The 11,900-nt window shown below is 32.6% G+C and overlaps 1 protein-coding gene across 1 annotated transcript in view; it reads left to right on the top strand.

The window, feature by feature from the left end:
* PADL01_1200900 (erythrocyte membrane protein 1, PfEMP1, putative) overlaps positions 1–11,343 on the top strand; it is a gene marked incomplete at both ends in the record, with an annotated part of 13,083 nt that extends 1,740 nt beyond the window's left edge. Inside the window, 2 exons of the mRNA XM_028682953.1 lie at positions 1–9,822; positions 10,267–11,343. The exon at positions 1–9,822 is cut by the window's left edge and continues 1,740 nt beyond it. Coding sequence (XP_028539179.1) covers positions 1–9,822; positions 10,267–11,343 — 10,899 coding nt within the window. The remainder of the gene's footprint in view (positions 9,823–10,266) is intronic.
* Positions 11,344–11,900: the final 557 nt, after the last annotated feature.

Raw genomic sequence — 11,900 nt, 5'->3', positions numbered from 1 at the left:
AATTTAGAGAATTTAGAAGTGGAAAAGGGTCCACTTAGTGGATCTAAGGTTAATGATTCCTTTTTGGGCGACGTGTTACTTTCTGCGAATAAAGAAGCAGAATTGATAAAATTAAATTATAGTGACCCAAAGGATCATCCTGCTGCTTGTCGTGCTGTACGTAACAGTTTTGCTGATATAGGCGACATTATAAGAGGAAGAGACATTTGGGATAAAGACACGGATGCAAAACGATTACAAGGAAATTTGGTAAAAATATTTGCTAAAATTAAAGAAAAAGTTCATAAAGAATATCCAGAAAAATATAAAGACGACACCCCCGAACATAAACAATTGAGAGAAGACTGGTGGGAAGCGAATCGCGACCAAGTATGGAAAGCAATGAAATGTCACTTAGAACAATTAAAGGCAGTACAAGATAGACCAAATTGTAAAGATGGAGATACTGAAAAACCATTACAATATTGCGGCTATGATAATGATACACCATTGGACGATTATATACCTCAAACTTTTCGATGGTTAACTGAATGGGGAGAAAGTTATTGCAAGAAAATAAAACGTGATTACGACGATGTTAAAGAGAAATGTGACAAATGTAAGAGTAATAGTAGAGAATGTTCGAAAGGAAGTGGAGATTGTAAGAAGTGCTCGAATATGTGCAGCATATATACTGATCATGTAAAAGAATGGAAATCTGATTGGGAAAAACAAAAACGAAAATATCAAACTTTATACAATAACCCTAATATTGGTGCTAATGATGATGAAAGTGTGAAAAAAATTAATGAGTTTTTCGAAAAACTTAGGAAAGACGGAATAAAGGATTATGAAAATCCTGAAGATTTTATAGAAGCAATGCGAGGTTATACGTATTGTCAAAAAGCAAATCAGGTTAAATACCTGGACAAGGATAAAAGTGATGACGCCCATGTGTTTAGTGAAACTCCAAAAGATTATAAGACAGAATGTAATTGTGACAAGGAGCCTGCACCACCGCCTAAACCGCCACCTGCTGAACCAACAGAACCGTCACCTCCACCGACATCGAATACATGTGAACAAATAATGGCTAGTGGGATAAACCAGTGGGATTGCGAAAAGGCCACAAGTGGTGGTGAACCAAATATGTGTATCCGAAAAAGTGGTAGTAGTGTTGGCACAAATAATTCACCTGACGATTTTATCCTTTTATTCAATGACTGGTTGAACGATATGCAACGGACGTTACAAAGGAGTACTGAAATGATAGAACCGTCATGCAAAGGCAAATCACAATATAGTTATAAACCAGCTGGAAAAGAATGTGCCGAATGTAAGCGTCGATGTGATTGTTACGAACAAATAAAAAAGAAAATCGAAGACCAATGGTCAAAACAAAAAGAATACTTCAATGCATACGTAAATAAAGAAGGAAAGGTAATGAAAAATGTTGAATTGAATGTTTTTTTGGAAGCGCATTGTATGTTTAATGAAATTTCCAAATCAAAAAATATAAGGACTACACAAAATGGTAATTACCATGAGGAAGAAAAAAAAAAATGTAACGAACTCAAAAAAGAAAAAGCGAATTATGTGGATGCATTGATAGATGATAGTAGTGATAAGCAATCAAAAATTTGTTATGTATGTGATACAAACAAAAATACACAAGAAGAGACGTTTGACAAAGAAACATGTAAAGGTATTGATAATATTGACGATCGTGAATGTGGATCAAAGGATTATACGGAAACAAATTGGAAATGTAGAGAAACACTCGGGACGTTAGAAAAAAATACTTGTGTTCCCCCTAGAGGACAGAAATTATGTATAGCAAATATGTATACGGGTGGAAAAATAGTAGCAGATATGTCGACCGAATATAGAATAAAATCCGAAATACAACGAGCAATAAAAAGAGAAACGAAATTATTGTGGGATAAATATGCAAAAAAAGACAAGGATAAAGAAAAAGGATGTAGGTACATACAAAGAAGTTTTAATGATTTCAAAAACATAGTGACAGGAAAAAGTTTGTGGAAACCTAATAGTATTGGAGCCTTGGAAACAAAAGTTGGTGAAATTATTAAATCTAAAAGTGGTGATAGGAAAAAATGGTGGAAACAATATGAAAAAGATTTTTGGAATGCAGTTAAATGTGGGATTGAAGAAGCTGGTGACAAGGGCAATGAATGTCCCCAGATACAATACGACAACGAGTATGATTCGCAATTTTATTGGTGGTTTAGGGAATGGGGGGACGATTTTTGCGATAAAAAAAAAGAAAAGGCACAAAAAGTGAAAGACACATGTAACAAGAGTGGAGCAAATAAATCATGTTCTAGCGGTAGTGTTAATGTTATGGAAGATGGAGAGTGTAAAAAATCGTGTGAGGAATATAAGAAATTAATTAAAGATAATAGAGAAGCGTGGAAAACCTTTTCTAAACATTTTGATGAAGAGATAAAAAAAGAAAAGGATAATGACTCCTATTACAATCCTTCATTTTATTTATTATATAATTGTGATGATTGTAACGGAACAAATTTTGAAAAAGTATTTAGAGATGGTATGGTTTATGGAGATTACCAAAATACGTGTACATGCGAACCAAGTAGAAGTGGTCGTTCTATGCAGAATACTGTGAGTAGTACTACCACTAATATAAATCCATGTGACCCCGAAATCATAACATCGAGTTGTCATGAAAAAAATTTGAATGGAACATCATGGAACACAACTATTGTATCTGATAATGATATGTTTAACGTTTATTCCCCTCCACGACGTCAAAAACTCTGTTTAGGGAATTTGACCTCATTAACAGGTGGAGAAAATCCGAAATTAACTTTAGAAAAAGAATTATATGCTGCAGCAAAGAAGGAAGCGGAACTATTAAGAGAACTTCACAAAGTTTCAAGACGTACTACTGCACCCAATGACAAAAATGATAAAGCCTGTAAAGCTATAAAACGCAGTTTTTATGATTTCGGAGATGTAATAAAAGGCACGGATAAGGAAAAAGGATCGTATGACAAAATAGTCGAATCACAAATAAAGGAAATTTTTAAAAATGATGAAAAAAATGGCACTATACCTACAGAGGAAGAAATAAAAAAGTTACGTAAAACATGGTGGGAAGAACATAAAGATAAGGTATGGAAAGCAATGAATTGCGACAACAAAAAATGTGGAGATGACACAAAAGTACCTACTGACTATTATAAGAATGACCAATTTTTGCGTTGGTTTATTGAATGGGGCGAAGAGTTTTGCGAAACAAAAAAACAGTATATACAGAAACTAAAAACTGTATGTGAAAATAAGTGTAACAATAAATGTGAAGGAACAACATGTGAGGAATGCCAACAACAATGTTCAATATATCATAATTGGTTACAAAGTAAAGAAAATGAATGGAAGGGTCAAAAAAATAAATACGAAGAGGAATTTGAAAAAAATGGATTAATGTCCACTAATAATTTTTATACGAAGAAAGATCCTCATGAATTTTTAAAAAGTGAAGCAAGTGGATGCGGTGATGTCGAATATAATAATGTTTTCAAGAAAGAAGATCACCAGTATAACCCATATAAACAAAAATGCAAAAATTGTGCAACAAATTTAATTACAAATATTGTAGAAAAAATTGAGAAACAGAAAATCAATAAATCCAAGGGTCTTCCAGAACAACCATCACATATAGAAAATATATGTAACAATGGAAATGTAGATTGTAACAAAGTGAAGAATGTTGGTTTAATAAAGGTTCCTATGGATCCAGATAATACAAATATTAACACTTATCGTAATAAAGATGGAGAAAGGGATAATTGTGGGGGAATACCTAGTAACACATCACAAATAGAGTGGAAAAATAAAGAACATAAAGATTTGCGGCACTTGAGTAAAATGGATGAACGAATGTACGTTTCCCCTAGGAGAAAAAAATTTTGTGTAAAAGATCTTGACAAAGCGACAGACGACAAAGATTTAAAAGCTAGACTATTAACTGTTGCTGCAAATGAAGGTTATAATATATCTATTAAATATGATGATTATAAGAACAAATATGCTGTTCCTCCATGTAATGCATTGAAATATAGTTTTTATGATTTTAAACATATAATCCTAGGTGATGATCCGCTCGAACCAGACAACACTGGTACAGGAAAGATACTGAAAGGTCTTTTTCAAAAAACATTAGAAAGCAATACTCAGGATGAAAATAAACTTAATAAGAAACGTAAAGAATTTTGGAATGAATACAAAAAGTGTGTATGGGAAATTATGAAATGCGGTTACGATCGAGGAAAAGAAAAAGGAGGAAATGCCCCCGATATTAAAAGTGGATGTTATATGCCAACAGAATTTGATAATTCCGATCAATTTTTGGTATGGTTGACCGAATGGTACGACGACTATTGTCATAAAAGATACAAATTGGTAGAGAAGGTGCAAGAAGCGTGTAACACAAAAGAGGATGATTTCAAATGTAATGATGATGAGTGTAAAAAAAAATGCACAGAATACAAAGAATATATGGAGAAGAAAAGAATTCAATGGGGAAAACAAAGTCAGTACTATATTACCAAGAAAACAAGTGGACCTCCTGGTGTAAACAATAAAGGATATACTAAAGATAATGCGACAGAATACATAAAAACTAAATTTACTAAGAATTGTAATGCCCAATCACATGATAATTCACACAATAGTGGTGATGAAGTAAAACACAACATCAATTTGTTAGAACAACAACCCTATTATGATGTAGATTCACATTGTGGGTGCAAAAAATTTATTGATGAGGATGACTATACTAAAATTTCGGGACAAAATAATTGTAAAGGGATAAAAAAGGAAGCACTAGAGGAAAGGAAGGAAAAAGAAGAATCTGGAATTAAATGGAAACATAAAGGTGCGACGTATGGATATAATTATTTGACTGAATTGTCTAACGATGTATTGTTTTCTTCACGTAGACAAAATATTTGTTTCGAAGGACTAGACAACAAATCCAAGGACAGAACAGTTAAAGTTGAAGATAAAGTTACGTTGAGAAAAAGATTATTGCAAGTTGCTTCAACTGAAGGATATAATTTAGGAGCATATTATAAAGAAAAAGAAGACGAAAGTGGAAAAAGTATTGAAGAAAAAAAATATACATACGAGGTCAAACCTTGTAATGCTATGAAATATAGCTTTTATGATTTAAGGGATATAATTCTAGGTACTGATAATTTAGAACCTGATACCACATCGACAGGTAGTAATCTTAAATCAATATTTGAAAAACAAGATGGGGGAAAACAAGGTAATGGTGAACCCGGTAGTGATACGCGAAAAATATTTTGGAATAATAACAAAGAATGTGTGTGGGAAGCAATGATATGCGGATATAGAAAAGGTAGACTTACTAACGATAGTCAACAAGAACTAGCAAATTGTGTACGTAACGATGATGATTATCCTACAGGAAATAATCGCAAGGAAGGTACTTCATACCAATTTTTAAGATGGTTTTCCGAATGGGCAGAAGATTTTTGCAAAAAACAAAAGAAAGACTTTGAAAATTTACGAAAGGCCTGTGATGATTGTAAGGTTGATGCAGGTGGAGGAACTAATATAAAATGTAAGAACGAATGTGAGGAATGCAGAAAAGTTTGTCAAAAACATAAAGATTTTATTCAAGAATGGCGTCCGCAATATGAAAAACAAAGAAAAAAATATAGTGAGGATAGAGGGAAGAATATATATAACGATGTTCCTGTGGCAAAAGACGAATCAAGTGCTCGACATTATTTAGACAAAAAATTAAAAAATATTACATGTAATAGTGGTGTTGACTGTAATTGTATGGATCAAACGACCACGATACAAACCTCGAAAACACCTGGTAGTAATGATATGCCTGCATCGTTGGATTATCCGCCAGATAAATATAATACTCCGTGTACGTGTGGTGCTGCTGCCAAACCGGTCGCAGCGAAACCAGCTGCGGTGCGATCTCCGACGGCTACGTCAGTACCTAATAGTACTAGTCCTAACACTAATCCGTGTGCCAAAAAAGGTGGTACCACACTCACCATGAGTGTGGATACGGTGGCGGAAACACTACAGGAGGAGGCAAAACAAAAAATGGGTCAACGTGGTGGTACTATTTTGACAGCTGATGCAATAAAAGGAAAATACCAAAACAATAATAAGGAATTTACGTTGGAGGGACACATATGTAATATAAATATCAATCATTCCAATGCTCAAAATACGTCTGGTTATACATATAAAGGACCATGTGAAGGCAAAGGTACAGGTAGGGGTAAAGACACAAGGTTTGAAATAGGAACCCTGTGGGGAGAATATGACAATGAAGTAAATCCAAACAACAAAGGCCTTTTATTTCCTCCTAGACGTCGTCATATGTGTACGTCGAATTTAGAATATTTACTGAATAATGGCGAAGGTGCACTTCTAAAACAAAATGATGACAATATTAATCATTCTTTTTTGGGTGATGTGTTGCTTTCTGCAAATTTAGAAGCAAAAAAGATAAAGGAAGAGTATCAACCTCCAAATGACAATGAAGGTATATGCAGAGCAATGAAATATACTTTTGCCGATCTAGGTGATATTATAAGAGGAAGAGACATGTGGAAAGATCAGTATCAAAAAAATATACAAGCACATTTGAATCATATATTTAAAAGGATTAAAGACAAACATCCTGGTATCCAAGGAAATTATACCGATCCTGATGGTATATCAATCCTACGTAATGATTGGTGGTCTGCTAACCGAGATCAAATATGGAACGCAATGATGTGCAGTAACGGATGTAGTGATAAAGCCACACCGTTGGACGACTATATCCCCCAAAGATTAAGATGGATGACCGAGTGGGCCGAATGGTTCTGCGAGGCACAAAAACAAAAATTTGATGAGTTGGTGAAGGGATGTAAAGGATGTGAGAGTATTAGTAAGGGTAAACCATGTGCAAATTGTTCACAATGCCTACAGAAGTGCTCAGACTATAAAAAATTTATTGAAACATGGAAAGAACAATGGGACAAAATGAATAAAAAATACGAAACATTATACCAAGAAGCAAAAAACCAAAATAGTGGTAGTGCTGCTCCTAATGTTACTGAAGATCAAAAAATGGTTAACTTTCTGTCAAAATTAAAAACTACAAATAGTGGCACCAGTGTTACCAATACCACTTATTCTACTGCTGCAGGGTACGTTCATGAAACAGCATATGTTAAGAATTGTGAGAAACAAGATGTTTTCTGTAATAATAATAGCGAGAAGGATAAATATGTTTTTGAGGAGTACCCAAAAGGTTATAAGCAAGCATGTGGTTGTCAGGAGCATACAACAACAGCACCTGTGACAAGGGCAACACCGACACCAAATGGGATACAATCAACAATACCTACACCACAAACACAGAATGTGGTGGCACCTGGACCCGCACAACAACAACAGACTAGACCACAAGGTCTCCCGCCGCCGACATCATCATCGTCATCAAAGGACACGGGATTACCACCCGAAAAATCTCAAGGATCACGACGGGATCCAAGCACTGGTGCACCCGGAACAAGTGACGAAACCACTAGTGGAACAGGAACCCATACCCAAGGTAGTGTAGTCAAAACAGTAAAAGAACCTGCACCAGGACAGCAAGGAGTATCGCAAACTAGAAAAAATGATCAGGGTGTTGATAATGCAGCAGGATCACAAACGGCTCCAAGTAATAGGGTTTTTCATTCTGGTCAATCTGTTCCTCCTCGTACTGGCAACGTTACTGACCCTGATAGACCAGGTACTGTTTCTTCTTCTAGTGCTGGTAATATCCTTGCTTCTAAACAAACTAATATTAATCCCGTTAATATCTCAACTAGTGGTGGCCAACGTGATGTGGGACAAACACAAACACCTAAAAAAGGACAAACACCTAGCGAGCAAGAATTGGAAAAATGTCCTGATATAAATCATTCATATTGTAATTATTATGGAGCAAAAAGAGGAACTGTTTGTCGTCAAAAAAAACTTAATACAGATTTGAGTACTTGGAGAGGTAGTCTTGTAAAAGTTCCTATAGGTATGAAAAACGATAACTTAATTCCTCCTAGAAGGAGACAGTTATGTCTTAATCATTTGAATAAGCTAAATGATCGATCACTAAATAAAGAAATGTTAAAGGAATATCTTCTTCGTGATGCATCAAGCGAAGCAAAAATATTATGGGAAATATATAGTAATGATCAAAAAAAAGCCCTTGAAGCAATGAAATATAGTTTTGCAGATTATGGAAATATTGTAAAAGGTAATGGTATGCTCCATAATTTTGAATTTTTAGAACAAAATATAAATACATTATTTAAAGAAAATGGAACTGCAAATGAAAGTACTAGTGTAACTGAAAATCGCAAGAACTGGTGGAAAAAAAATAAAAAATATGTTTGGAACATAATGATGTGTCATTACAATGGAACGGACAAAAAAGTAGGTAGTTGTCCTCTTTACGATGATATTGATGAAATACCTCAGTTCTTAAGGTGGATGACCGAATGGGCTGACGAATTTTGTAATGAAAAAAAAAACGAAGCACAGGCATTAATGAAGAATTGCATAAATAATTTTAAAAATAAAAACTATGAGAAAATTGATGATATTAATTACAAAAATTGTAAATACTTATTTAAAAAATATAAACATTGGTATATTAGTAGAAATCAACAATGGAAAGGATTAAAGGATCAATATGTACAATTTAAATCTCTTGATACAAAGGTTTCTGCTCAATGGTACGGAATATCACAACAACTTGAAGAAAAAGATGCTGAAGAATATGTGAAAAAAAAATGTCCTAAATGTAATTGCAACTACAATGATTTGGAATATATAACTAATGTTATAAAAGAACGTGAAGACGAATTATTAAATGAATTAATTTTAAAAGCTAAAATTGATAGTATTGTTCCTGAGGAAACATACATTTATAAAATTTTATCTCTTGGTGGACATGGTCCAGAAATGGTAAAATCAGCTATTAAGACGGCTGAAAGTATAATTCCTCAAGCTGCAGAAATTGCAAACGTAACTGCATCAGCTGGAATTAAACTTGCACAAGAAACAGCAACTTTTGGATTAGGAGCTGCAAAAGATATTTTGAATACACTTAAGGAGGTCGCTCCTGTTGTCCAACCTAGTAGTTCTAATGGTGTTCAAGATCCTTCGGGTAGTTACAATTCTGGTCATAGTGGTCTTAGATCCACAAGGAACCAAAATCCTGGCTCACCAAGAGCTACTAGTGGTGATGATAATGCTAGTAGGCATAGTATTTCTTCCTCATCATCAAGTTCATCAGGTAGTGGTCCGCGACATGGTACCACTGGACATGCAACATCACACAAGGCATCACCAAGTGCAAGAGCAGGATTACCCGGACCAACAGGCGTAGTTGTTGCTCCAGGTGTGGGTGTTGCTCCAGGCGTAGGTGTTGCTCCAGGCGTAGGTGTTGCTCCAGGTGTGGGTGTTGCTCCAGGGGGAGGTGGATCTGGTGTACCTAATGGAGGACCAGCATCAATACAAGGAAATTTTGTACCAGCGACAACTCAATTAGCACAAGTACAACAAGCAACAGGAGCACAAGCAGCTCATGGACCACAAGGACAACCCGGAATAGGTAGAACCCCTGAAAAAGCTGTAATATCACAGACCTCACCCTCAAATGATATATCCCTATTTGAAGTGATAACATCTGTTCAACTACCCCTTCAAGTAGGATTTCTATTAGGTGGGATCGGATTCCTTTTCTATTACCTGAAGGTAACTAACACATACATGTGTTATTTTGGTGTGTTTACATGTATATCTTATATTTATTTTTTATATATATATGTTACGTTTGGATATATTATATATATGTATAACGTTTGGGTATGTATTATATATATTAAATATATGTATTTATATTAAAAAAAAAGCAAATAGGAATAAGGAAACATATTTCTTAAAAAAAAAAAAGAAAAAAAAAAAGAAATTTCAAAAATTTAAAAATAAAAATGAAAAAAAAAAGTTCATTAAATACAAAAAAAAAAAAATTTTTAATGAAAAATGATAAATTTTATAAAAAGAAAATAAAATAGAAAAGAAAAAATTCTATCAAAAAAAAAAAAAAAATTTATTAAAAAAATATATATATATACTGGACCTACATAAACATATACATACTAGCTCCTATATATATATACACCTCTTTTCTGTTTATAGAAAAAACCCCAAACCGCATCTGCCGATATATTTCGTGTTATTGATATCCCCCAAAACAATTATGGAATACCTGATGAAAAATCTACCAATGAATATATAACATATAGTCGATATAAAGGAAAAACATATATTTATATGGAAGGAGAAGAAATGGACGATTATATTGGAGATATATCTTCCTCTGATATTACGTCTTTATCAGAAAGTGAGTATGAAGAGTTTGATATAAATGACATATATGTATATAAATCGCCAAAATATAAAACGTTGATCGAATTGGTATTAAAACCTAGTAAATCAACACAGGATGATACACCTATGTATCATGAGAATGACAACAACAAAATTACGGATAATGAATGGAATGAAGTAAAACATGACTTTATATCTCAATATTTAAATAATATAGTATCTGACGTACCATTAAATAATGCGTCACAATCAGATAATATTCCTAAGGATGCCCAACCTGACATATTAGCAAATAATATGGAAGAAAAACCTTTTATTATTTCGATACAAGATAGATATCTTGATGGTAGTCGTGAGGATGTTACTTATAATATTAATTGGAATGTTCCAAAACATAAGGAAGTAACTATTAATTCTATGAATGTTCCAAAATACCGTTCATCAAATAATATATATGCTGGAATTGATTTAATTAATGATTCGTTAAATAGTAATACTAATCTTGATATTTATGATGAATTGCTCAAAAGAAAAGAAAACGAATTATTTGGGACAAAACATTCAAAAAATACATCAACAAAAGTGTTTGCCAAACAGATATATGATGATCCTATAAATAATCAACTAGACGTTTTCCATAAATGGCTAGATAGACATAGAAATATGTGCAATAAATTGAATCATAAGGAAGAAATATTAAGTAAATTAAAAGATGTGTGGAATAAATCAAATAACGAACATATATTTGATATACCACAATCAACTCATAATGAAATTAATGATGAAACATATAATATGATTAATACAAACACTCATAAAAGTAATGATATAACATCTCTTGAACAACTTAGATCAATATATAACAAACCTAGCGATATTACATAAAATAAAAATATTCAAAAAAAGAAATTACGAACAAATGTATCTATGGATATATATTATAATGAAAATAATGATATAAAATTTGTCGACGATTAGTTAGAAATTATTTATAATATTTAATAATATTCAATATAATTACCATGAGTGATATAAAAAATATAATGATATTTTAATTCAAGATAAACAACAAATATGAATCAAAAAAGGATTGTTTCAAGAGAATATATTGATAATAAATTAAAGTAAAAAGTTATTCCAATATGGAATATATAATATATATATATATATAAATATATATATAAACAAAGAAAAAAAAACAAATAATACTCTTAAATATATATATACCAATACACAGATATAAATATTTCTATATAAAGTCATATATATTTGTGTGGTAAGAGATATTTCTTTTTTTTTCTCATTTATAAATACTTTTTTTCCAAATGTAAATATATGTACATAAATGTATTGGAAAATTAGTAACTTTCATTTTAAAAATATACAACTATATATTTTGTATATTTTATCATTCTATTCAAACATATTCAATTTTTGATACA

This window comes from Plasmodium sp. gorilla clade G2 (assembly GCF_900097015.1).
Source record: "Plasmodium sp. gorilla clade G2 genome assembly, chromosome: 12".
Classification (NCBI taxonomy): Eukaryota; Apicomplexa; class Aconoidasida; order Haemosporida; family Plasmodiidae; genus Plasmodium; species Plasmodium adleri (nom. inval.).
Note: the sequence above shows the minus strand (reverse complement) of the source record. Positions and strands in the feature narration are given on the sequence as shown.